Here is a 25,557-nt window from a genome sequence, read left to right as displayed (position 1 = left end):
GGGACGCCCCGAGCAAGGGGGGTTGCATCGTGCCGGGGACTGTGCTTGTGCCGGGGCAGTGCATTGCGCCCTGCTCCCGCTCCTACTGGGGCTGTGCTCGCCCCGCCCGCAGCCCCGGTGGGCCCGCGGCTCCTCCATCCCGGAGCCTGAGGCGGGGGTGGGGGACGCGGCAGGGATCCGGTGGTGCCAAGGCACCGTCTGTGAAGACAAAGAGGCTGCCCAAAATGGACGAGGAGCACAGACTCCCCCAGAGGCAGGGATCTGTTGCTGTGAGTGATGCCCGCTGCCGGCCCCCTCTGTGGCTGCGGCCCCCACCCCGACGGTCGTGGTGACGCTGCCGCCGCCCCCCATGGGATGTGCCCGACGGGTACGGGGCAGAGCTGCCCCCGCCGTGCTGCGATCCCTATCAGCGCTTTGTTTTTGTGTTGCAACCGGAGGGGAAAGAAAAACACAAAATCAGTGCCAACCCTTTCAGCTCCCACGAGCGAGGGCTGCGCGGCTTTTCCTCCCCCCACCTCCAACGTCCATCTGTTGGAACCTTTCCCTGCTTTCCCCGCCAGGAATACCGGCAGTGAATTTGGGGTGAGGGCAGCCGGGTGGCTGCGGCAGGAGGAAGGTGAGGTTTTGGGGCACCTTTGGTACTGTGCTCTGGCTGGGCTCAGCCCCATTGCTGCTCCCCTGGCGACTGAGGATCACTCCATCTCATCGCTGCCAAACCCATGCAAATCCACCCGGCTCTGATGTGAGCGTGGCTGCATGCAAACCACATCGGGAAAGGCCGAGTCCCACACTTGTGGGGTGTACAGGAGTGGGATGCAGACTTAAAGAGCATCAGCTGCAGTTTGACCCCAAAGCTGAAGTTGTTTTGGAGGGAAACTGGAACAAACAAGACGAGGTCGTTAAGCTGGAACCAATAAGAGTGCTGCCATCATCTAGTTTTGCTGGACTTTGGGGAAAAAGAAATAAGGAAACAGTTTATCTTTGGAATAAATAAAGCATAAAGGAACAGGCGTGCAGGGAGCGCCCGCAGCCCCATGGGCCGGGGCCCCTCTTCCCGTATCTTACAGCCATGGGAGTTGTGCCTGAAACCTGAGCACCAGGGAGAACCCCTGTGGTAAAACTGCGAGCAAATCCCGTGGTGACCAATGGCCCAGCAAGATGGAGCGCAGTGCGTCCATGGGGGTGAGCACATGGGCCCGAGTTTGTCCCAAACCCCAAATCTGAGCGAAGCTGCACCGGCAGCTGCTGGCTCTGCAGCGTCCCTTTAAATTTAGGGTTGAGGCTTTGAGTTGGGTTGTTTTTTTTTCATTTTTAATTGTTCCTGGGGGTTTAATTCTAAAATTATTCTCCTGCTTCTGCTGTAGAAGCAGTGTGCTCTGACCACAAATCCTTTTAAGGCTGAGCTGCACAATGAGCCACGGCGTGCAAGAGAACCGGCACGGGAACCTCTGCTGGGAGCTCTGCTGGGCACAGAAGGCTGTATGCCTGTCTGTCTGTCCATCTGGCCACGCAGTCTTGTTTTGCCACAGCAGGGAAAAAAAAAAAAACGCAGAGAAACTGTTTGCTTTTTTTTCCGGTGGAGATTTTCCCAGCACTGCCTGCCTCTCCCTCCCAATAGAAATGTGGGGCTGGGGCAGCGATGCTGAGGATGGAGGAGGTGAGATGTGGAGATGGCTCATCCCTGTGATGCCCCCAGGAAGATGGAGGTCCAGCACCTCGCATCCTCATCCCCCCCTGTGTGCTGGTGGGGGGAGCTCGGCGCCCACTGCGGTGTCTCAGCACACTTCTCAGTTCCTGTTTGGCTCCCATGGCGCTCTCCCTCTGCTGCGCCCACATCCCAAATTTGGGGAAAGGAGAAGCATCGCGTGAGCCGTGCTATCTCGTGCATCTCCTGGGAAGCGCCTCGGGGTCGAGCAGGGTTTTGTTTAAAGAACAAAAATAAACGCAGAGCGGTGCTGGTGGAGGTCACGGCGCTCCTTCCCTCCCCGGCCCAGCACCCAGCGCATCACAGATCCCCTTTTCCCGGAGGACTTTTGCCAAGTTGGCGTTTTTCTTGCTGCTGTCGGCAAAGTCCTGTCTGGCTGAGGAATGGATTGCCTCCTGCCCTGGTCGCAGCCGCGGGCGTGTGGGAATGGGGCTGGGTGTCCCTGCTGCGCCCCATTTGGGGCCGTTCGCTGGCGCTGCACCCAGAGATGTTTTATGATCTGCTGCAGCAGAGGCATGGGAGGGCTGTAAGTTGGGGAAAAGCTGCAGAAAGTTGCCTGGCAACCCTCATCCCACCTCTGCTCGCTGGGTACCGCGGGATCTCACAGGATTTCGCTGCCTTTCCAAAACCGAGGGCTGCTGGAGCTGCATGACCCTAAATGAGGATTGTCATTTTGCTTGGCTTTCCCTCATCTCCCTGCCTCCCTAAGCTCATAGCTGTGTGGCTCAGGTGCATGCACAGCTTTGCAGAGCGCGGCTTAGGGATGCTGGTGGCCAGGGGAGCTCTGGGTGCTCCCCAGCTCATCCAATGCTCTGGGTTCAGACTGGGAGCAGTGTGGGGAGTGGACATGGAGTGCCCAGGTCACTGTGGCATGGAGAACACAGCAGTACTCTGATCTGAGTTGGACTAGGAATGCTTTCATTTTCCTCCCGCTCCTTCCCCCATTCTGTAGGTATTAAAAAAAAACAAAACTAAAAAAAAAAAAACCACACACAAAAATAAATAAATAGAAAAGAGAAGCTCAGAGCAGCTCTTTCCTTCGGGTAAAACATTAACGAGCTCTTGGAGCGAGCTGCTTCATTTCCTTTAGGACAAAGTTGATCTGACGTGGGGGTGAAGGAGCCTTCGTACATGGGCGCAGCCGCTGGGCTAGAACGGCACAACGTGCCCAGCCCGGCACTGCCTGGGCTCTCCTGGGTAAAGTCCGGCGGCGGTGTGACGAGGGCAGGGTGTGCACGCAGGAGGTGCGGTCCATGCGCGTGGCTGTGCTGTGTTTGTTCCCGGTGGCGTTTGGGCTGTGCTGAGCTCATAGCGCTGAGATGTGACATGGGCAGGAGATGCTGTGCGCCTGCTTGCTCGCATCTGTGCCCTGCTGGTTTCCTGTTGTTTCCCTTCTCCCTCCCCTCTGCCCAAAGCCCGGTGCGGTATTTGCTTTAGGGAATCCGTCTGCAGCAGGCGTGTTTGAACAGCTTCGCTGGAGGGCCAGGTATTTGGTGTATATATAAAAAAAAGCCCTAAGCAAACAGGTTAATGCCAGCTGCTTTGCGGGGAGGTCTCCTGTGTGGAGATATCCTATGGTCTCTGTCCTCGGCAGGCAGCTATGGGGTGCTGGGATCCCCATCCTCATCTCCCCCATGTCTCCCCATCCTCCTGTCACAGTTTCAGTCCCTGTGGACGTTGGTGTCCCCGTGTGGCCACTCAGCTCCATGCCTCCCTGTGGTGGTTTCTTAGCCAGGATTTGCTTCCTGGCTGGGAGCTGAAGATGCTGAGCTTCAAGGCAGCTGTTGATAAAAGGGAAACTGAAATATAGTGGAAAAACACTGGGGGGAAAAGAACACAGTCTTGCTTGAAAACACATGGTGGAGATGCCAAGTGACTTTGTATTGCCTTCGCTTTACCCTGTGCTGCATGTGCCTGGAGCACCCCCCCTCAGCCCTCTGTCCTCAGCAGTCCCAGTCAGCTCTCTACACATTTGGGGTTTCCTTTACTTCCTGCCAGCTCCTGGCTTGGCTCTGGGGAAGGAACAGAGTCCTATGGCTTTCAGGTCACACCGGCTGCCCTGTTGCCTTCTTTGCACATGGGTAACCTGGGGACCACCAAACTCTTGTGCCCAGCAGCCCCTCTGACCTTGGCTCTCTGTTCCAGAAGGTTCCGGGGCAGCCCATCCCCAGCAGCAGCTGTGCCGGCTCCTCCAGCCGGGGGCTGCCCTTGCTGGGCACCAGGGACTGAAGATGTGTGGGGACGCGGTGCGGCTGCTGACCGCCCTGCTGGTGGCCGCGGCCATGGGCTACCCCAACCGGCGCTCTGCCACCGACCTGGATGCCACCCCCAGGATGACAGTCACCTTTGACGGTAAGAGGGCTCGGGGAGGGAACAGGAAGGAAGCTCACTCTGTTTGGGAGCGTTTCACTGTGAAAACCATTTTTCTCCGCAGAGCTGTCAGGTGTGCGGCGGTTCAGCGGGCACAGCCTGAACTACACCACACTGCTGCTGGAGGACGAGCGGGGTATGCTGTATGTGGGCGCCAGGGGGGCCATCTTTGCTCTCAATGCCAGCAATGTGGCTGATGGCTCGCACCGCATGGTGAGCTGCTGTCCCCATTCCCAAGCAGCCTCCAAGCTTTTGGTGTGGGGTTTCATGCTGTGATGGCACTTCTCCCTGTACAGATCCGTTGGGAAGCATCTCCAGAAAAGCGGCTGGACTGCCTGCAGAAGGGCAGGAACAACAAGGTACGGCCATTACCGGGCAGTGAGGGTCCCGTGGTGTCCCCAGGCTGTGTCCCCAGGCAGTAATGTGCGTCCTGTCCACCGTAGACCGAGTGCTTCAACCACGTGCGGCTCCTACAGAGGCTAAACACCACGCACCTCTACGCCTGTGGCACCTACGCCTTCCACCCGCTCTGTGCTTCCATTGTGAGTCCTCCTGTCCCCATCCGGGGTGGCTTTGGGGTGGCAGCTACCTGGGCACAGTCGCTGTCACACAGATGCCACAGGTCCCTGATGACCATGTGGGCTCCTGCATGTCCCGCATCCCTCCCACAGCCATGATGTGTGTCCCCATGTCCCCAGCTGTACTGCCAGCCTGGTTTGTCTCCAGCCACTAGAGGTGCCACCACACTTGGCTCCATCATTATTTAAAGTGCTTTGAACTACAACCCTCAAAGAAAATAACTCCTATGGGGACACAGATGTTGCAGGGAGGACCCAGCCCAGCTGAGGACAGCATCGGGTGGTGGTGTTTTGTTGGGAACTCATCCTGCCTGGAGGGGATGGCCGTGGGTGTGGCTTTGTCCCTGCCCTAGTGGGCACTGGGCTGTCCCCCGTGCTGATGTCCCCGGTCCTGCAGGATGCTGACAAGTTCACACTGCCCACCCGCTTCGAGGAAGGCAAAGAGAAGTGTCCGTACGACCCCTCCCGTGGCTACACCGGCCTCATTGTGGGTAAGTGATACTTCACCAGGTCAGGACACTTTGGGCCACTATGGGGGCAGTCAACCACATGGACTGTGCTTGTGGAGGGTGCAGTGAGATTGGGTATCTCCTTCCTTCTCCTCCTCCTCTGCCCGGGGCACGTGGATGTGGTGGCTTTTGGGGCTGTCTCCACAGTCCCTGGGGTATGGTGGCCATGCTGACGGGTGCCTGCCTTGTGCAGATGGTGGATTGTACACAGCTACACGCTATGAGTTTCGGAGCCTCCCTGATATCCGGAGGAACCTGCACCAGCGGCCGCTGAAGACAGAGGAGTCTCCTTTGCACTGGCTGAATGGTAAAGATGTCTCTGTCCCCTGGGATTGGTGTCTGGACTTGTCCAGAGTGCTGTACTGCAGGGGAAAACTGAGGCAGGGAGGGACTGGGGACCTGGTGAGTTCCCAATTGCTACGTCTCGCTCCATTTCCCCCAGATGCCGAGTTTGTGGCCTCCATGCTGGTCCAGGAAAGCAAGGACAGTCCTGTGGGTGACGATGACAAAATCTATTACTTCTTCATGGAGCGAGCAGGCGAGGAGACCACATCCTTCTTCGATAAGAGCCAGGTGGCTCGGGTGGCCCGGGTGGCCCGTGTGTGCAAGGTAAGGCTGTCCCTGAGGAGCAGGGGATCCAGGCATGCACCTGGGGGCAGACTTAGTTGTGTGCTCTGAGGGGTTCCCCTAATGGGGAATGGGGGCTGTGAGGATGGGGACTGGCTCTGCACTGGGGGTGCCGGGCTCAGTGCACCCACCAAGAATCCCTGCCCACCTTCCCAGAGTGATCTGGGGGGAAAGAAGATTCTGCAGCGCAAGTGGACGTCCTTCATGAAGGCACGCCTGGTGTGCTACATCCCCTACTATGAGGTGCTGCGCAGCGTCTGCAGCCTGGACAGCGGTGGCTGGGCCAGCACCGTCTTCTACGCCGCCTTCACGCTCTCAGCGCAGTGGTGAGTGGGGCCAGGCGTGGAGCTGGGTGGAGGTGCTGGTGGGGGATAACAGGAGGTCCTGCGCCCAGGAGGACGATGGAGGCCTCAGCTGTGTGCCGCTACGACATCTCCGAGGTGCAGCGTGCCTTCGAGGGGCCCTACATGGAGTACCAGGACTCCTCCCGCAAGTGGTCCCGCTACGATGGAGCAGTGCCCGAACCTCGGCCGGGCTCTGTGAGTGCTGGGGATGTGTGGGTTTTGGGGAGGGGGCGCAGGTGGGTGAGCCCCCACTGACAGCCATGTCCTCCTCCTGGGCAGTGCATCACAGACAGCTTCCGCCGAAGGGGCTACAACTCATCACAGGACCTGCCCAACAGCGTGCTGGACTTTGTCAAGCTGCACCCGCTGATGTTTGAGGAGGTGCAGCCGGCGGGTGGCGAGCCGCTGCTGGTAAAGAGAAGTGTGGCATACAGCCGCCTGGCGGTGGACCGGGTACAAGCCCTCGATGGGCGCTCCTACGACGTGCTCTTCATGGGGACGGGTGAGTCTAGGACATGGGATGGGTCCCTGCGTGGTGCTGGGTGTCCCGCATCCCCTCACTGCCCCGTCTGCAGGGGACGGCTGGCTGCACAAGGCCGTAGTGCTGGGCTCCAGCCTCCACATCATCGAGGAGGTGCAGGTGTTCCAGGACCCGCAGCCCGTGGAGACACTGGTGGTGTCCCGCAGACAGGTGAGGGGTGGCTATGGGGCTGGGGGTGGCACGGGGCACCCCATGTGTGGGGCAACACTGCGAGCCAGGCCTTTCCATCCCAGAGGAGCCTGTATGTGGGGGCTGCTAGTGGAGTCCTGCAGGTGCCCCTGGCCTCCTGCGCCAGGTACAGCTCCTGCTATGACTGCATCCTCGCCCGGGACCCCTACTGCGCCTGGGATGGCGGGGCCTGCCGTGACACGGCCAGCGGGGACAGGTAGGGGCAGTGCTGATGGGGTGGCTGTGGGGCCAGCAGCAGGGCCACGTGCTGAACCCCAGTGTCTCACAGCACAGGGCTGGTGCAGGATGTGCAGAGTGGCAATGTGGGATGCCGGAGCGGCTCTGGGCGTGGTAAGTCATCATAGAATCACAGAGTGGTTGGGTTGGAAGGGGACCCCAAAGCCCATCCAGTTTCAACCCCTGCCGTGGGGAGTTGGAAGGTCAGGATGCCCTGGATCCCATCCAACCTGGCCTTGAACACCTCCACGCGGGGGACACCCACAGCGCTCTGGGGCAGCCTGTGCCAGGGCCTCACCTCCCTCAAGTGATGAATTTCCTTCTGACATCTGTCCCCCCAGGCTCCCTGCCGTGGAAGAACCGCACGGTGCTGCGTGGGGATGATGTGCTGCTGCCCTGTGACCAGCGCTCCAACTTGGCACGGGCTGTCTGGCTGCTGAATGGCAGTGAGGTGCCGGGCAGTGGGCAGGAGCAGCTGCGCGTTGGGGTGGATGGGCTGCTGGTGACCAACACACTGCCAGGACACAGCGGCGAGTACCGCTGCTATGGTGAGGAGCGTGGGCTGCGCACGCTGCTGGCTGCCTACAGCCTCACCGTGCTGCCCCAGCTGCCTCGTGCCACCATCACCACCACCTCTGGGCCCATAGCGGCCAGCCAGGCTTCTGGAGACACCAAGGTGGTCTATGTGTCTGCTATCGTGGTGCTGGTGGTGCTGTGTGCCGTGCTGGGTACCGTCCTGCTCTACGTGTCCTGCCTGGAGAAGCGCAGGGGGAAGTACGTGCTGGGGGAGCCGCGGGCTGTGAGTCCTGAGCTGCAGACAGTGTCGGCCAGCTGCCTGCGCAAGGCCCACGGGGACGATGAGGAGGAGGAAGATGAGGAGGATCTGGCTTATCCCTGCCTGCGCATCATTCCTGGTGAAGCACCCACGGCCATCGTGTCCCCAGCCAAGGAGCTGCCAGTGGCCGTGCCCCCCCCTCCGCCACCACCGCTGCCCACCGAGCTCACCAACGGGGTGGGCTCCCTGCCCAGCGTCCTCCGCAAGATGAACGGCAACAGCTACATGCTGCTGCAGCAGCAGGACGAGCCGCTGGCCTCACCGCTCTACAGCGCGTCCTTCACCGAGGAGCTCAGCAAGATCCTGGAGAAGCGGAAACACATGCAGCTAGTGGAGAAGCTGGATGAGAGTTCCGTGTAGGACCGGGGTCCCACCAGTCCTTTCTCCCACCCCTGCCAGCAGTGTTACAGACTCAGCAAAACTACCTCTGGGACCGCAGCGCCGGGCTGGGCCCGGGCTCGGCCATCCCTTTGGCTTTTCACTCACTTTTGAGACTTGATGTACAGAAAAAAAAAACAATGGGAAAAGAAAGGGAAAAATCCCCCAAAGAAGAATCTATTTAAATTTGGGAGCTCTATTTATGTATAAAACCCACCGATGGCGACCACAAGCTGGAGGCAGGAGCTGGAGCACAGCTGACGGTGGACATGGGGAGGGAGGGCTTATGTCTTATGTCCATCTGTCCATCCAGGCAGGCAAGACCCTGTCCTGGATGTGTGGACCTGGCCCACCCCATTGGGCATCCCCAGCCCTGGGTGCCCAGGCACTGAGAGGTGGGTGCAGAGCGGGACTGTGGGCTTGGGGCTGTGCTGCAGGGCCACCAGCTGCTGCCTGCTGCACATCTGCTCCCCAGGGCTGCCTGCAGGACAGATGCTCAGCGAGGGACAGCGAAGAAGAGGAGAGTTGTCCCTGTAAGTGGGATGAAATTGCCTGTGCCTGCCATCAGTCCAGGGTGAGATGCGGGATGAGTGCTATGGGGAGGGATACCACTGTGGGGAACCGGACCCTGACAGCATGTTGCCTTCCCACCACAGGGCGCTGCTGGCAGCAGGACTGCTCTCCGTGCATGAGGGCCATGCACGCCAGTTGGCTTGTCTGCATCTTCGCCATGCGGCGTGGGAATGGACCAGCATCCTCTCGGCATCCTTGCCCTGCAGAGTGGACATGATGCACTTTTGCATCCTCATGCGTTGCCAGCAGATGCTGGGATCTTGGCCGCTGCCCCCATGCCACGGACTGTCCCCTCGCATGCTGAGGAGCCCTGCCCCAGGCTTTCTCCCTGCGGGGCCTCCAGCTCCCTGTGGCCCTGCTGGCCCTAACTCCCTCTCCACCCTCATCTACCTCTGCTCCCTCACCCTGGGAACAAGAGGGGCACCCCAGCTCTGTCCCTCCATGTCCCCCTCTGCCACCCCCTGGATTGAGGGCATCGCCCAGAGCGCAGCCCCCTCCCCACCGGGCATTCTCTTCCTTCTCTGGGGTGGACGAGCTACCCCAAGGGCACATCGCATTCCCCCGGTACGGCCCCAGGGCAATAAAGGCGACGGCTCTGCGTGGAAGCGGCGGTGCTTCAGCGTGCGGCTTTATTGCGGTGCCCTGCGGGGGCCGCGCACGGTAAGGGCGGAGGGTTTGTTGGTGAGCGGGTGCCACTGGCCCTGTATGCTGGGGTTGGCGGTGTGGAAGGGTTTGCGGATGCGCACGATGTCCAGGCCGGACTGGGAGGCCAGCTTGGCGGCCAGCTGCACGATCTCCTCGCTCGTCTTGCTGGCGATCAGCTCCTCCCGCACCGTGCCGTTCACTGCGGGACAAGACGGACGCTCGGTGTGGCCACGCCGTCCCCGCGGCGCCTCCCGCCGTTCCCCTCCCCGCCCCGCACTCACGGTACTCGGCCTGCAGCACGGGCGCGGGGCAGTCGCACGGCCGCACGTACACCACCACGTCCGGGTGCCGCCGGGCGAAGTCCACCGCCTCCTCCTCCACGAACTGCCTGCGGGACGGAGGAGGGATCCGAGGTCAGGGCTCAGAGGCCACGCGGCGGGGCGGCGGGCGGCGGGCTCACCTGGCTCCGCGGGCGTCGGGCGCGGCGGGGCTGAACACCACCTGCAGCCGCTGCAGCTGCCGCACGTAGCGGCCCACGCCGTTGTGCAGCACGGCCGTCAAGAAGCGGCTGGCCGTCCCGCGGCTCGTCATCTCGCCTCCCGGAAGCGGAACGGCGCTCCGCGAGGAGGGGAAAGGGAGAGAGAGCGTCCGGCTGCGCCGCGCGCCGGTAGTGACGGCGAACGCGGGAGACATGGCGGCGCCCGCGGGGCTCCACGTGGGGGGGGCGGCCTGAGCCGGGCCGATGCGCGGGCGGGATGGCGGCGGTGCCGCTGAGGCCCTGCAGGGCCTCCGGGCGGTTCCTGCCGCTGCTGCGCGGCGGGGCGCGGAGCCGCGGCGCCTCCCCGTGGGCGGCGGGGCCGGGCCGGGTGGCGCAGCGGCGGTACAAGAAGGACGTGCTGCCTGAGCCCGGCGGCGCCGCGCCCGCCGTTTCCGTCACCGAGATCCGGCGGTACCTCCGCGCGCAGGGCATCCCGTTCCAGGACGGCTACAGCTGCCTGCACGCCCCCAGCCTGTTCGGGCCGGAGCTGCCGACCGCCGCCGGGCCGCCCTTCACGCTGTTCATCGACAAGACGACGGGCAGCTTCCTCTGCACCGCCACGTTAGCCGAGGGCGGCTGGCAGGACCTGCAGGCTGCCGTGGAGCTGCGGCACCGCGGGGTCCCGGCGCCCGGCCCTGAGGAAGGAGAGCACGAGGAGGAGGAGGCGGAGGCGGAGGCGAGGAGGGCGCGCGAAGATGCGCGGCGCATCTGGGAGCGGGCGCTGCCGCTGGGAGAGCTGCTGGACGAAGAGGAGACGCAGACCACCAAGGCGGCCTTCGGCATCGTCCCGCTGGCGGACAGCACGCTGAAGCGCTTCGGGGTGCGCTACCTGCGGGCGGCCAAAGCCCTGGTGTTCCCTTGGTTCGCCCCACGCGATGCAGCGCTGCGGGGCCTGAAGCTGCTGGTGGCAGAGCAGCAAGGTGACGCCGTGAGCTACACGGAGGAGACGTTTCCCCGCTTCGACGCCTATCGCAACCTCTTTGGGCTGCCGCTGATCGGCCGTCGTGACACCGAGGTGGTGCTGACTGGAAGGGAGCTGGATGCTCTGGCCCTGCACCAGGCCACTGGCGTGCCCTGCCTGGCATTGCCGCGCGGAGCCACCATCCTGCCGCCTGCCCTGCTGCCCTACCTGGAGCAGTTCAGGCGTGTTACACTGTGGCTGGGTGACGACCTGCGCTCCTGGGAAGCCGCCAAGCTCTTTGCCCGCAAGCTGAACCCCAAGCGCTGCTCTCTGGTGCAGCCCGGAGACCTCCAGCCACGGCCTTTGGAGGCTTTGAACCGGGGGCTGAACCTCACCAAGATCCTGCGTGCTGCCCTGCCTGCCGGACACAAAGCCATCGTCTCCTTCCGACAGCTGCGCGAGGAGGTGTTTGGGGAGCTGGCCAACAGCGAGCAGGTGGCTGGTGTCAAGTGGGCGCGCTTCCCTGAGCTCAACAAGCTGCTCAAGGGGCACCGCAGAGGCGAGCTCACCGTCTTCACCGGTGAGGGTCTCCACCCAAAGTCTGGCGTGGGATGCTGCTCATCCCATGCTTGGGTTGCTGTTATTGGGTTGTTCTTTTTGGTATGACTATTGCCATTGTGCATTCTCTCCCAGCTCGCTTCCCAGTTCATCCCAAGCTTGGGTTACTCTCATTGGGTTCTTCTTCTGGTTCTTCTTCTTGGTATGACCATTGCCATTGCGCATTCTTCCCCAGCTTGCTTCCCAGCTCATCCCAAGCTTGGATTGCTCCTGTTGAATTCTTTTCCAACTACCCTTTAGTATGATCGTCACCATTGCGCTCATTTCCCTGTTTACTTCCAGGTCCGACAGGCAGCGGAAAGACAACATTCATTAGTGAGTATGCACTGGACTTGTGCACACAAGGGGTGTGCACGCTGTGGGGCAGCTTTGAGATCAACAACATCCGCCTGGCCAAGATCATGCTGACCCAGTTTGCCACCCGGCGCCTGGAGGACCAGCTGGAGCTGTATGACGAGTGGGCCGACCGCTTTGAGGACCTGCCACTCTACTTCATGACCTTCCATGGCCAACAGAACATCAAGTATGGCACCATCCCTTCGTCCCTTAATGGTGTTCTCCTGTGTGCTGTGGCACAATGGAGTAGATGTGGGGCTGATCACACTGTGGTGGTGGGGGTTGCAAAGTGTGACTCACAGGGCTGCACAGTGGCATCCGTCTGGTGGAGAGGGGTGGAGGAAAAAGGAGGGAGGGGAACAGGCACTGTGGTGCCGCCAGCTCCCCCTGTGCCTGGCTGGGTGTTTCCAGTGCTCCTGGTGTTCCCCTTGCAGGACAGTGCTCGACACCATGCAGCACGCCGTCTACATGTACGACATCACCCACGTGGTGGTGGACAACCTGCAATTCATGATGGGCCATGAGCAGCTCTCTGCAGACAGGTAATGCTTCTATGGGGGTTTGACATCATCTGGGTGTCCTGTCTGGTGTGGGAACCCACATTAGAATCATTAAGAATGGAAAATACCTCTAAGATCATTGAGTCCAACCCCAAGCCCTGCTGTGCCCACTAAGCCACGTCCCTCAGTGCCACATCTTTCTTTTACACCTCCATGGAGAGATCAGTTCACCACCAGCCTGTTCCAGTCCCTCACTGCTCTCTGAGAAGAATGTTTCCTAATATCCAACCTACCCCATTTTGGGACAGTCACCCCCATGGAGCACTGACACCCATGGGGTTGTGGCACTGCCCCCATTGTGTGGCATCCGCTTGGTGTCCCCTGCAGGTTGGCAGCACAGGACTTCATCATCGGCGCCTTCCGCAAGTTTGCCACCGACAACACGTGCCACATCACGCTGGTCATCCACCCGCGCAAGGAGGACGACGAGAAGGAGCTGCAGACCGCCTCCATCTTCGGCTCTGCCAAGGTGGCTCCTCCTGGCCCTCAGGCGGGGACAGGGTGGGGACATCGGCACGCCATGACCCAAAACGTGCCGTGGTGGGGCTGGGTGTCCCCTGTTACCTGGTGGCACACAGCTGATTGGTGCTTATAGGTTGTGGGTTGGATGTGGCATGAGTTGCTCCATGGGGGTAGGGTGGAGGATGCTGGGTTCACCCTCCGAGCGCTCGGTTCCCCACAGCTCGCTGGATGTGGGGGTGCCCCGTGCCCTGCAGCACCCCCTGGAGATGTTCTCCTCCCCCAGGCCAGCCAGGAGGCCGACAACGTCCTCATCCTGCAGGACCGCAAGCTCACGACGGGTCCTGGGAAGCGCTACCTGCAGGTGTCCAAGAACCGCTTTGATGGCGATGTAGGCGTCTTCCCGCTGGAGTTCAGCAAGGCCTCGCTCACCTTCTCCTCCTACGGCAAAAGCAAGGCCAAGCTGAAGAAGGTGAAGGAGGAGAAGGCACCTTCACCCAAGAAGGGTCCCAATGGAGGTGTGGGTGGCTCCAGCAAGTCCTGAGCATGGCAGGGACAGCCTTGGCACTCGGGCACACCATGTGCCATGCGGCTGTGCTCCTCCTGTCAGAGCATCCTCACATTCCTCAGAAATATGAGAGGAGCGGGAGAAGATGTGCAGACTTTGGGGTCTCTGGACCCTGAGCAGGTCATTATATGGTTGCTAAGTGGAGGCTACGGCCCAGGTTTACCTCCCGCATGGTATGGTGCTGGTACAGCTCTGCCAGCTCTGACCACAGTCTCCCCAGCCATGGGGTACCACCACCAGCAGCAGCAAGGCCTCGGGGTCCCAGCCCCGGGCTCCTCGGAGCCTCTCGTGGCAAAACACTGTGTCTGAGCCCGTCCTCCCCATCGTGGGGAGCCCCGGGTCGCCTTTTGGCCCAGTGCTCTTTTCTCTACACTTTGATTAAAGCAGAAGTATGAATGCCGTTTGTCCTTCGCTGCTAACCCCGCGCTCCCATTCCCCATCCCTCCACCTTTGGGTCCCCTTCTGCCACGGGCTCGGACCGTGCCCGGGCTGCGGGGCAGGACGGCGCTGCGGGTCACACGGCCCCACGCGTACACACCTCCCGACCCAGCGCCGGGCACCTCCCCGCCACCGCGCCCCACGGCACCCACGCGCGGGTTCGCCACCCGCACCCCACACGCGTGGGGCCGGGAGAAGGCGGCGGCCGCCGGGACGGGAGCCGGGCCCATGGCGGAGGACGGGGACGCGGAGGTGAGCGGGGCGCGACCCCCCCTGCCGCCCGCGGGGCCGGGGGGCGGGTTGAGGAACCGGTCGCCCCCAGAGGGCCGTTCGCGGCCGTCGCTGCCCCGCGGCCCGGCCGTAGGGCAACCCCCTGCCGCCTCCCGTCCGCCGCGGGGCCGGGGGCCGGGGGCGGCGGGGCGGGCGGGGCCTGGCGCGGCCCGGGCCGGCGGGGAGCGGCGGGAGAGCGGCGGCGGCGGCGGGTGAGCGCGGGCCGGGCCGGGCCGGTGGGGCCCGCGGATGCCCCGCGGGGCAATTCGGAGGGGCGGGAGGGAGGAGGGGGGCGGCCCTGACCCCGTTGTCTGTTTCTTTTCCCGGCCCAGGGGGCGGCGGAGCCGGGCCGGGACCCGCCGGACGGATGGGCCGCGGCCGGAGAGGTGAGAAGCGGGGCGCCCCGCGCGGGGGCCCGGCGTCACCCCGAGGTGATGCTGGGGGCGGCGGAGGCGGGGGGCGGCCCCGGGGCGGTGCCAGCGCGGCGGGCGGAGCGCGGCGGCCCGGCGGCCCGAGCGCATCGTGGGGCGGCCCGGCCCGGGTGGGTCCGGCTCGGCCCGGGGGGAGCGCGGCGCTGCGGTGCTCCGGCGCGGGGGACTGGGGGCCGGGGGCGGCGTGGGGACCGTGAAGTGTGGGAGAGAGGCGTGTGGGGACGGGGATTGGGGTGTGGGGTGCTGTTGGTACCGGGGGGGGGGAGGGGGAAATCGGGGCGAAGGATGCTTCGGGGCGAGGTGTTTGGGATTTCCTGAGGGCTCTGGAGCCGGGAGCTGGGGTAGGCAGTGCAGGCAGCGCTGTGGGGCAGGGCAGGAGTGCAGGTCCGGGAGCAGTGGGGCAGAGAAGGCACGGGTGACGGCCATGCAGTGGGACCCTGCTTAGTGCGTGGGGCTGCCCTGCTCTCCGTGGAGCTCTTCCTTTGGGCCTTGCAGGGGAGCATTGGTGCTGCGTGAGTCCCCAGCGTGTTCCATGCCTCCCCCCCTTCTTCGGCTAATCCCAGCTTTATGCTGCTCTGCTCGACGCCTCCTCCTGCCCAGCATATCTCTTGCAGCCATCCCACATCCGCCTGCCCCATTATGGGGGGTCTTGTACTCATTGGCATCCTATGGGACGAATGAGTGAGTTTGCTGCTTGATGACTCCACGTTGCCTTTCTTTTACAGGCTGCCCTTGCCCCCCTGCCCTCTGGGGGCCCCCCTGCCATGGCCATCGTGCAGACGCTGCCTGTTTCCATCGAGGCCACCCCTGAGGCGGCTGCCCAGCTGCACACTGCTGCCCGCTCGCCGCTGCCCACCCACAGCACCATGGGCAGTGTGGGCAGCCTGATAGCCAGCCGACCCTGCCACGATCGCTCCTGCCAGCCTGCTGGTGCTGGGGGTCCCTTCCGTGTGCAGGATACGCTGCTGCGAGCTAGCCCCCCGGATCCCCTGCTCCACACTTTGCCCCCTAAGAAGCCGTGCTCAGCCACTGCCCATGCTTACACCAACGAAGTTTTCCATGGGGAGTGGCTGGAGGCTGCCTCTCCCGTCAGCCCCTGCAGTGATTCAGATGAGGCACGAGATGAACAGGCCCCAAGTGATGGCATCCGGGGGCCACCCCCCAAGCTTGTCCCCGTCTCCGGCAAGCTAGAGGAGGTAAGATGGGAGCGGTGCTGGGGGATCTGCTCAGCGCCCTGTGCCACACTGGGGCTGCTGGGCTTGGGGAGAGGTGCTGGTGCATGCAAGGAGAGAACACATGGTCTTTGTCCCTTTGGGTGGTGGTCATCTCTGTGCTCCTGTTGCTCTCTTCCTTGAGTCAGCAGTGGCCATTTGTGTGTGGGAGTCTCTCTGAAACTGCTGCATGGAGCAGAGGGCATCTAGTGGTCATCTTCTTCAGAGCTGGAACACCTTGAGGTGTTGGGTGGGAGCAGAATTGGTGGGGTTACTGAGTTCTTCCTGGTGCTCTGGCAGCATCCCTAGCCTCTGCCAGGCCACCTCTGGAGAGTGCCTGTTTCCCAGACCCCACTCTCTCCTCTTTCCCCTTTCAGAATGTGGAGAAGACCCTGATTCGCCCCATGGCATTCAAGCCGGTGGTACCCAAAATCAGGACTGCTCCAGGGCCAGCCAATCAGGGGGTACGTCCAGGGGCTGCAGCGCTGTCAGAGAGCCAGGTGAGCCTCACTCACCTTCTGGGGACCACCGGGGCCGAGAAGCCTGGCTCACTGAGCTGCCGCGCCAGCAGCCACTCAGGCACGCTCTCAGACTCGGGACGCAACTCTCTGTCCAGCCTGCCCACCTACAGCACAGGCTGCAGCCAGCATACTGAGCCTGGCAACCTCCCAGCCACCCCTCACGGCCACCCTGAGCCCTCAGGTGGCTACCGCCCACCAGCCGGCCCTTCCAACTCGGACAGTGGGCGCTCATCCTCCAGCAAAAGCACGGGCTCGCTGAGTGGCCGGGGCCGGCCCTCGTCTGAGAGTGGCTCCTGCGAGCGTTCGCCGCTGCCAGGTGAGGACGTCCTGCTGGTGCGTGAGCTGGAGGACAAGCTGCGGGAGAGGGAGGCCGAGCTGCAGCAGCTGCGGGACAGCCTGGATGAGAATGAGGTGGCCATCTGCCAGGTAAGAAGCCTTCAAGGGTGTGGAGAACCAGGGGAGCTCTCAGGGCTGGGGGTGCCCATACGGCCCCATCGTGTGGGTTTTGGGTTGTGCATGCAGTGGTGTGTCTGGGGAACTCCGTGGAGGCTCTAGATGCCGACTTGGGGAGACATGGAGGTGGTGGTGTGGAATGTTCTATCTCAATATGCACCTGTGCCCAGGTGTACGAAGAGAAGCAGCGTCGCTGTGAGCAAGAGCTGGAAGGTTTGCGGCAGCGCTGTGCGGCCCAGGTGCGACAGGCGGCCCAGCAGGCGCAGCGTGGGCAGCAGGTCCTGCAGCTCCAGGTGCTGCAGCTGCAGCAGGAGAAGAAGCAGCTGCAGGAGGACTTTGCTCAGCTGCTGCAGGAGCGGGAGCTTCTGGAGCGCCGCTGTGCATCCTTCCAGCGGGAGCACACTGAGCTGGGGCCACGGCTGGAGGAGACCAAGTGGGAGGTGAGCCATACTGGGGACAACCGTGGTGTCCCTGTTTCTTGGGGGGCAGGATGGGGCCATGGCCAGTGCCTGAGCATCCACTGTCCATAGGTGTGCCAGAAGTCAGGCGAGATCTCACTGCTGAAGCAGCAGCTGAAGGAGTCGCAGGCAGAACTGGCGCAGCGCGGTACAGAACTGCTGGTGCTGCGAGCGCAGCTGCGCGAGGCGCGGGCCGAGCTGCAGGCAGGTGAGCAGCAGGCGCGGGGGCTGCAGGAGGCCGCCCGGCTGAAGGCGCTGGAGCTCGAGGTGTGCGCCAATGAACTGCAGCGACGCAAGAGCGAGGCTGACCTGTTCCGTGCCAAAGCGGGCCGTCTGGAGCAGGAGGTGGCCGGGCTGCGGGACGCCGCTTGGGGACGCTGCCCTCAGCCCAGCGAGGGCTGCCCCGAGCCCGGCGAGGAGCCGCGGGGCATGGCGGGGCTGCAGCGGCAGCTGGAGCGGCTGCGGGCAGAGGTGGCCCTGGAGCGGCGGCGCGGGCAGGAGCAGCGGGACGCCTTCGAGCAGGAGCGCAGCACGTGGCAGGGAGAGAAGGAGAGGGTGATCCGCTACCAGAAGCAGCTGCAGTACAACTACATCCAGATGTACCGCCGCAACCGGCGCCTGGAGCAGCGGCTGCAACACCTCCGGCTGCAGGGAGAGGAGCCCCCGATGGAGCCCTGCGAGACCCCCGGCCCCGATCTGCCCTTCGAGGAGATCACGGCCACCGAGATCTGAGACACTGCCTGCCCTAGCCCCTGGGATTTTGGGAGCTGTGGGGCTGAGAGCGGGAGTTCCCGTTTGCCACTGCTATGCACTGGGAGGGCGCACCAGGGACCTCAGGTGCTGCCCCCTCCCCAGCATCGCGGTGTAGGTTGAGGTTGTGTTGGCTGCACCGTGGCAGGGGGTGCCTGTGAGCTGTGGGGCTGAGGGGGTGCCATGTCCCAGAGCTGGTTCCTGCTGATCCTCTTAGCAGCCAGGGATTAGTGTGCTGACTTCAGCCAGGGTCACCTTGGGGAGGGTGCATTGTCACCTCCCTCACATCCCTCCCAGCACTGTCACACAGCCACTTCTCATAGGGACATTGTGCCATGTCCTTGCTCATGTCAGCCTTCCCCCCACCTTCCCCAGTGTGTTTGTCAGGGGATTCATTTCTGTGCCATTTTAAATAACTCTATTTTTATAGGACCTGCCAAAAAACACCTCCTCCCCCCTTACTCACACTCTGCCTGGCCATGGTCTCCTCACCCCTACCATGGGGCACATTGCCCTTAGTGCCTTCCCCGTGCCCTTGTCCCTGTGTCTCCCCTCCCCAGAAAGCCCAGCCATGCCCCTGTGATTCCCAGCCTGCTCGGTGTGGGGAGAGGGGCTTGGTGCCAGGAGCCAGCACTGCACACCAGCATGGGGACACCAGGGATGGGGACAGGCTGTGTGCCTGCGGGTCAAACCAAAGGAAGAGTCTGGCTGTGCCCAGCTCTGGCTTGCTCGCCCCTGGCTGCCAGGGGGCATTATATTTTTGTACTTTTATTTCTGTTGTGTCCCACTTCCAGAGCCTGGCTTGCCCTCTTACCACATGGATACACTGATTAAAGACAAGCCCCTGGCTGTGTTTTTCAGGGCAGTGTCCATGTATCTGTAGCAGGGTCGGGACTGCCTGCCTTCCTCCCTTATCCCAAACACGCCTCCATCTCAGTCCCATATTGGGCTGCCCCTCTGTGCACACGGGTCCCTTTGTCCCTGCTGGCTGAGACCGGCTGCAGCTCGATGCAGAGCGAGCCAGCTCCATGGGGGTGTGGGATGGCTTCTGGGGAGGTGCGGTGTCACTCCGGGGGGGCAGCAGGTACCCGCACCACCAACTCCATGGGCTCCTTGGCTTTGTTGCGGTAGGCCTGGCGGATGATGTCCACGGCACGCTGATGCGTGACGTTCTGCAGGCTCTCCCCGTCTACCGACACCAGCTCATGCCCTGCCTGGTACCGGGAGGAAAGGTATGAGATGCACTGCGGGAGGGCTCAGTGATGAAGAGATGAGGAACTGGGTCCCCCAGAGCTGCCCCCTACCTTGAGGACTCCGCTGAGGAAAGCGGCCCCCCCAGGGAAGATCTTCTCAATCTTCACCATCGGTTGTGCCCGTGACTCAATACCACCAGAGATGCTGATCCCTGCAATGGAACCACGGTGCCTTCAGACCTGACATGGGGACCCCCATGGCACCCCCATCCATGGGCTGCACGGCCTCGCTCTACCCTGTCGCTAGGTCCTAAGCAACTGCAACTGGCAGAGCTCAATGTTTTGTCCAGGTGCTTAACCATCCCTTGTTAAGGGAGTCCCAACCATCCCAAAGGTGCTGGTGCCCAGAAGGCCCTCACTCACCCAGCGAATGCTTCAGCTTGGACAAGGTGACGGTCAGCAGCCGCTCTTCTTCCTCCTCTTCCTCCCTGGGGCCATTGGCGAGTGGCACAGCACTCCTCTCCCCTCCCAGTGTGAGGGGAGCCCGTCCTCTCCGGGGCTTCACCGACACCGAGCAGCGCCCGTCCTGGGGCTGGGGGCTGTGCGGGGGCTCAGCCAGCAGCCAGTTGGGGGGCCTGGGGCTAGGGGTGGGTGGGGGACCACTGGTGTAGGTGTAGGCGTCCACTGGCACGTCAGGGAGTGGGGTGTAGTTGCGGGGGTGCAGCCGGCGAGGACTTGGGGAGGCCCGTGGTCGGGCTGGGCTCTGCAGCAGCCCCTCGACTTCCTCTGGTTCGGGGGCCCCCGCTGGCTTCAGCAGGAAACCTCCGCGGTAATCTAAAGTGAGAGGGGCTCAGAAGAGGGGCCCACCTCATCGGACCCCAGAACCCTTCTTTCTGGAGTAAACCCTCCTTCCTTTGGAGCCTCTCACCCCAAATTGCCCAGTCCCAGGGCACATACCAGGCACAGGCGTGATGAGGTGTCGCTTGGGGGGGACATCATGGTGGGCTGGGCGCAGGGCAGGCGAGCGCACTGCAGGAGAGGAACACTGGGGTCAGCGTGGTGACCTCCCACTCTGCCCCCCAGCTCCATGCTGGGCTCTACCTGAGCGGCTCTTGAGGGCATCAAAAGCCTCCAGCTCCAGCGGCATCACCATGCTGTCGAAACGTCCCAGGTCTGTGGGGGCCACCACACTCCTGTAAGGACAAACGGCGCTCAAACTGTGGTATGAGCAGAGCACAGGGCTCCAATCCATTCCAGTGGCACCCATGTGCCCACCTGACGTCCCGCAGCAGCAGCACCTTCTCGGGCCTGTCCAGGATAGCGAGCAACGGCCGCACCAGGTCCTCCACACCGCCCTCATGCAGGTACTGCAGACATGGAGTGGGTGTCAGCCCCAGACCCATACCCCAGTTTACCTCCCAGAGATGCACATGGTGCCGTACCCGAGTGCAGTGGCGGAGCACGGCCGTCACCTCATCGGGGCTGAGCAGCCGTGCTGCTGTGTCCTGGATAAGTGTAAGCCGTGCCTCGGGATCACCACCGTCAGGCTGTGGGGTGCCTGGGCTGCAGAACGGGGCTGGGATGGGGCCACGGCGGCTTTTCTCTGGGGGACAGAGCAGGGGGTGGACAGTGAGGCAAGGATACCCTGTGCCCATTGCCCTATACCAGCCCCAAACCCATATGCAGGCTTGATCCATGCTAAAGTCACACACAAAGCACTGGAAATGGGGACCGCCGGTGCCCACCCCTTACTTGGCCACACCATGCAAGACCCCCCCACAACCACTCCCATTACCCCGCTTCAGGCTCCGGATGACAAACTTCTGCACAGCACCTACTGCAAGGGAGATGAAGATGGGTGAGCAACTGGGGCAGCGGTGAAATTGCATACACAGGGACCCCCACCCCAAAGCCCCGTCTCCCATCAGTGGAGCTCTGTGCCTGGCCCCTAGCCCCACCCCAGTACCTCTGTCCCCATCAGGACGCCCTGGGGACTTGGTGCGTGCCCAGCGCTCAGTGCTGGGGGGCTCAGGGCTGGGGGGTGCCCAGATCTGGCTGCTGGTGCGGCCACCCTTGAAGAAAAGGTTGACGAGGGTCTTGGAACGGTGCAGCCCGGGAGGAGCCCCCCGTGACCCCTGTCCCTCCGGCTTCTTCTTCCGCTTCTCCTCTGGGAACAGAGCGGGAGGTTGGGATGCACCAGGGCGGACATCCCAAATAGGGTTTGGGGCTAAGGGGGCTATCGGTGCTGAATTCGTACCAGCCACAGTGAGGTCACTCTGGGAACGTGTGATGGGCTGCCGGGGCCGGCTCAGTGCCAACAGCAGCGCCGTTTTGGGGGAGTGGGAGAAGGTGCGGCGTGGGTGGGTGCCGGGGGGCTCGCAGGCGCCCTGGCCTCGGATGGCCGTGTCCCGCAGCAGCTCTGGGGGCCGCACTGTACGCCGCGTTTCCTGCAGCCCCTCGGTGGCTGGTTCAGTCTGCATGGCCCGTTCAGCACGATCCCGTGCCCAGCCCCGCCGCGGCCCGTCCTCTGTGGAGATGGCCACGTCCACTGTGCGGGTGGGTGGCCCAGGGGTCACTGTCCCCAACCCGTTCACTGTCCCTGGTGGTGGTCCCGAGGAGTAGGAGGAGATGGAGGAGCTGGTCTCCGAGGTCTGAGATAGCTGCTGCAGCTGCCCGTTGGTCACTGCAAGGCATGGCAGGGACAGGCAGTGACACACCAGGGGACACACGGTGGCACACCAGGGGGACACGGGGTGGCTCAGCAGGGAACACAGGAGTTTCACATTCCTCAAGGACAGGGACATGGGGACCATAGGGCCACAGGACGGCAGGCTACTAGTATTGCAAAGGGAGGGGGGAATATGGGACCATAGGGCTGCGGGACATGGCACAGAGATCTTTGTGTCCCTCGGGATTTCATGTCCCCTGCAGGGATGGGGATGACTGGGACAGCAGAAATGCTGGCCGTAGCACATGTTCCCTTCCAGGACAGAGGACACATGACCCCATGGCATACAGACCTTCTCCCTCCCCACTGGGACCCTCTGGACATCTTTGCACTGAGGGTCCCAGTCCCGCCATCTGTCCCCCCAGTACCAAAGTGACACAGTCCTTACAGCGGCTGAGCCAGCAGTACTCGGCCACCAGCTCCTTGTAGGCAGGGAAGCGGCCGGTCTCCTACACACAAGGAAAAGATGAGGGGTCAGCGTGTGCCGGCCGAACCCGATCCGGGTGCCAGCCATGAATAATGCATCCCCCTCCCACCAGCCATGAAACCCAAGCGGCCCACGGCCGTGCTAACCCCCCCCCGGGAACTGGGATGTGCTGGGACAGTGCCAACATGGGGGCTCACTGACCCCACAGGGCTGGACACGGGTACCTTGATGGTAAGCATGATGTGGGTCTGCCCCTTGAGCACCTCCACTGCCTTGCTATGGCTTATGTCTTCGAACTTGACTCCGTTGGCTGCAAGGACTTGGTCACCCACCCGAATGCCATTCTGCTCCGCCAGCCCCCCGGGGTCTACCCTAGGTGACAGAGGGACAGGTTGGGGACAGAGCCCCTAACATTCTCTCCAGACAGCCCTGTGTTCCGTCATCAAAAGTCTTGGTGCCCCAGCATCCAATGTGTTGATGCCCCAACACCCAGCATAGTGGAATCCCGACATCCAACATGGTGATACCCCAGCACCCAACATGGTGATGCCCCAACACCCAGCATAGTGGAATCCCGACACCCAACATGGTGATATCCCAGCACCCAACGTGGTGATGCCCCAACACCCAACATGGTGATGTCCCAGCATCAGTCAGGGAGGTAAGCTCAGCCCCAGAATGGTCACAGTAGAAACTGAGTACTGCGTCCCCCTGCTGCCCCCCAGAATGAGGACACACGAGCAGCCATACTTGGAGACATAGATGCCAAGGCCGAACTCCCGACCTCCGCGGATATTGAAGCCCAGGCAGTAATCGTCAGAGGTGGTGTAGAGGTGGACAATGCGCCGCAGACCATCCTCAGAGCCACTTTCTGATGGTGTTGAGCCACTCTTCTCCACCACCAGGCGCCTGTTCACCACATCCACCCTGGGGCATGGACACAGCATTGGGGGGAGGCATTTCTTGTCACTCAGTGGGACACTGATGTCACTCAGTAGAGTGAGAGTCTCCCACCTCTGGGCCCCTACTTGCCATCCAACATCCCCCACTGAGCCTCCCCATTCCATGGGATTGGGTTTGGGGTGTCCTGCTCACCAGGCCGTCTTCTCCTTGGAGAACTTGATGCCCGGCACACGGCCCATCCGCCGGACCACCATGCGGAGGCGGTTGTTGCCAGTGAGGACCTTGACAGCACTGCTCATGGTGATGTTCTCTAGGCTCACACTGTTCACCTCCGTGATCTTGTCCCCCACGCACAGCCCGGCCTGCTCTGCAAGGGGTGAGCAGCTCAGTTGGGCACCTGACCTAAAACCACTGACCTTGCTGGGTGCCCTGTCCCCAAGCAGGTTGACCCGTCCCAAAGTGGGTTGATCTGTTCCCAAGAAGGTTGATCTGCTCCCTCCCTTATATCCCCAGTCTCATCCCAACCTGGTGGGAACAAGCAGCACAAGGTGGGTGCAGGTGATGACATGAAGGTCAGCGTCACCACCATGGCACCATGTCCCTGACAGCTCCCCAGTGTCCTGGTGGCACGTATCTGTCCCTTGCTCGGTGCCACCTACCGGCAGCGCTGCCCTCCTCTACTTTGCTCACGAAGATGCCCAGCCCGTGCTCGGAGCCACCACGGACACTAAAGCCCAGCTTGCCATCCGTGCTCTTCTCCACCGTGATGGCATTGATGACATCGCTCTCATTGCTGCTGGCTGCAGGGACAGACGTGTCACCACTCAGACTCTTGCTGGGGGACACAGCGATCCCTAGGCAGGGACAGCTGTCCTGTTGGGTGCCCACATACCTTCAATAGGGGAGTTGATGAGGATGACGCGCCCCATGGGGGACGTGGCGCGGGCGCTGCGGATGACCCCGTTGAGCAGGCGGCTCTGCTTGCTGAGCAGGCAGCGAGGCGCCAGGCTGACCTCGCTGCTGGAGCTCCGCGACCGCCCGGCCGCTGTCATCTCCGCGTCCTCCCAGCCCTGGGCCATGGCGGCGGCCGAGCGGTATGACCGCGGCTCGCCAGGTGCTCACGGGGCTGGGGCTGCCCGCCAGCCGGGGGAGACCGTGGCACCGTCCCGCAGCACATGCCCAGGTTGGGGCGCGATCCTCAGCAGCGCAGCGCTGGGGCCGGCTGGGGGGCAGCAGGAAGGGTCCCGGAGGCACAGCCTGTGGGGGGTACAGCGAGCGGCACGGTGTGACCTCCCCTGCTGCCCAGGTGCCGCGACTTGCCGCATCCCAGCGGGATCGCCGGTGGCACCGCGGGGACCTCAGCCTCAGGAAGATGCGGATTTGCACGGAGCCCCCCCGCCCCCACAACCCCACGAATATCCCCGTTCCCGGGGGAAGGGCGCGGGGGGGGGGATTTTCCCGGCGCCCCCCGCTCGCCCCGGCCTGACCTCCATAAATAAGTGATGTCTCCTTTGCGTGCGTCCCCTCCGCGGTGTCCCCGCCGCCCGGCAGCCCCCCCCTCCCAAGGGCCACCCCTCCGCGCTCCAGCGGCGCTCCCCCCCGACGGGGCGCTCGGCGCTGGGGTCCCCATGCCACCCCCGTCCCCCCCTCCCCGTGCCCTCCTCACCTGTCCCCATGGTGCCACCTGCGAAAGAGACACCGCTCGGCGCGGGGGGGATGGAGAGGACGCGGGGGGGGGGGAGGGGGGACAGCAGCACCGCCTCCCGCCCGTCGGTGCCAGAGGAGATTGGCTGTCCCGGCGGTGTGCCGGCCGTGGGAGCCGTCACTCAGGTGGCCAGGGCTGGCGCTGGGCGCGGGGGGAGCCCCGTGTCACACCCTCCCCCTCCCGTGGGATGAGCCCCCCCCGCGGGGCCGCGCGCGGAGCCAAACGCCGCGCACGGGACGACTGAGGCACGAGATGGGGCGTGGGGCTGCCCCTCTCCCGGCCCGAACGGTGCCAGCCGGTGTCGCCCCATCCCCCCGCCCCGGGGTCGGCCGTGACCAACGGCAGGGCTGGCGCCGGCCGCGCGAACCCGACACCGCGCCGGTTTCAGGTGATGCGCGGCAACGCGGGGGGAGGGAGGCGCCGGGCAGCCGGGCGGGCCGGAGTCCCGACGGCGCTCCTGATTGGACGCCCGCAGCCCACGCGCGCGCGAAGGGATACGGCCGTGTGCAAGAGGCGGCTCGTCCCCGGCTGCCGCGCACACGGGCGCTGTGCCACGCGTGGGCGCGCGGGAGCGCGCCC

The 25,557-nt window shown here is 63.2% G+C and overlaps 5 protein-coding genes across 5 annotated transcripts; 3 read left to right on the top strand and 2 right to left on the bottom strand.

Annotated features, from left to right (window-relative positions):
* Positions 1-3,987: 3,987 nt before the first annotated feature.
* SEMA4G (semaphorin 4G) lies at positions 3,988-8,274 on the top strand (the record flags this gene model as incomplete). The annotated part of the gene is made up of 14 exons (XM_079535297.1): positions 3,988-4,057; positions 4,140-4,288; positions 4,372-4,434; positions 4,519-4,617; positions 5,051-5,144; positions 5,356-5,469; positions 5,605-5,771; positions 5,946-6,115; positions 6,184-6,328; positions 6,413-6,635; positions 6,709-6,824; positions 6,908-7,059; positions 7,132-7,193; positions 7,421-8,274. The coding sequence occupies 14 exons, from the start codon at positions 3,988-3,990 to the stop codon at positions 8,272-8,274; spliced, it is 2,478 nt and encodes an 825-aa protein (XP_079391423.1).
* A 1,220-nt stretch (positions 8,275-9,494) lies between these two features.
* Positions 9,495-10,101, bottom strand: MRPL43 (mitochondrial ribosomal protein L43; the record flags this gene model as incomplete). Its single annotated transcript, XM_079535177.1, has 3 exons — positions 9,495-9,709; positions 9,792-9,898; positions 9,971-10,101. 3 exons carry the CDS (start codon positions 10,099-10,101, stop codon positions 9,495-9,497), a joined length of 453 nt encoding a protein of 150 aa, XP_079391303.1.
* A 164-nt stretch (positions 10,102-10,265) lies between these two features.
* TWNK (twinkle mtDNA helicase) lies at positions 10,266-13,466 on the top strand (the record flags this gene model as incomplete). Its single annotated transcript, XM_079535929.1, has 5 exons — positions 10,266-11,529; positions 11,850-12,090; positions 12,338-12,445; positions 12,791-12,932; positions 13,209-13,466. 5 exons carry the CDS (start codon positions 10,266-10,268, stop codon positions 13,464-13,466), a joined length of 2,013 nt encoding a protein of 670 aa, XP_079392055.1.
* Positions 13,467-14,156: 690 nt separating this feature from the next.
* Positions 14,157-18,004, top strand: LZTS2 (leucine zipper tumor suppressor 2; the record flags this gene model as incomplete). The annotated part of the gene is made up of 6 exons (XM_079535641.1): positions 14,157-14,180; positions 14,531-14,584; positions 15,355-15,825; positions 16,218-16,787; positions 16,985-17,254; positions 17,345-18,004. 6 exons carry the CDS (start codon positions 14,157-14,159, stop codon positions 18,002-18,004), a joined length of 2,049 nt encoding a protein of 682 aa, XP_079391767.1.
* A 1,082-nt stretch (positions 18,005-19,086) lies between these two features.
* Positions 19,087-24,352, bottom strand: PDZD7 (PDZ domain containing 7; the record flags this gene model as incomplete). Its single annotated transcript, XM_079535315.1, has 16 exons — positions 19,087-19,236; positions 19,327-19,427; positions 19,639-20,049; positions 20,173-20,244; positions 20,317-20,408; positions 20,491-20,582; positions 20,658-20,818; positions 21,011-21,052; positions 21,182-21,382; positions 21,473-21,898; positions 22,332-22,392; positions 22,595-22,742; positions 23,121-23,297; positions 23,466-23,640; positions 23,933-24,073; positions 24,166-24,352. 16 exons carry the CDS (start codon positions 24,350-24,352, stop codon positions 19,087-19,089), a joined length of 2,637 nt encoding a protein of 878 aa, XP_079391441.1.
* Between the last annotated feature and the right edge of the window lie 1,205 nt (positions 24,353-25,557).

This window comes from Tetrao urogallus, assembly GCF_951394365.1.
Source record: "Tetrao urogallus genome assembly, chromosome: 5".
Lineage (NCBI taxonomy): Eukaryota > Metazoa > Chordata > Aves > Galliformes > Phasianidae > Tetrao > Tetrao urogallus.
Note: the sequence above shows the minus strand (reverse complement) of the source record. Positions and strands in the feature narration are given on the sequence as shown.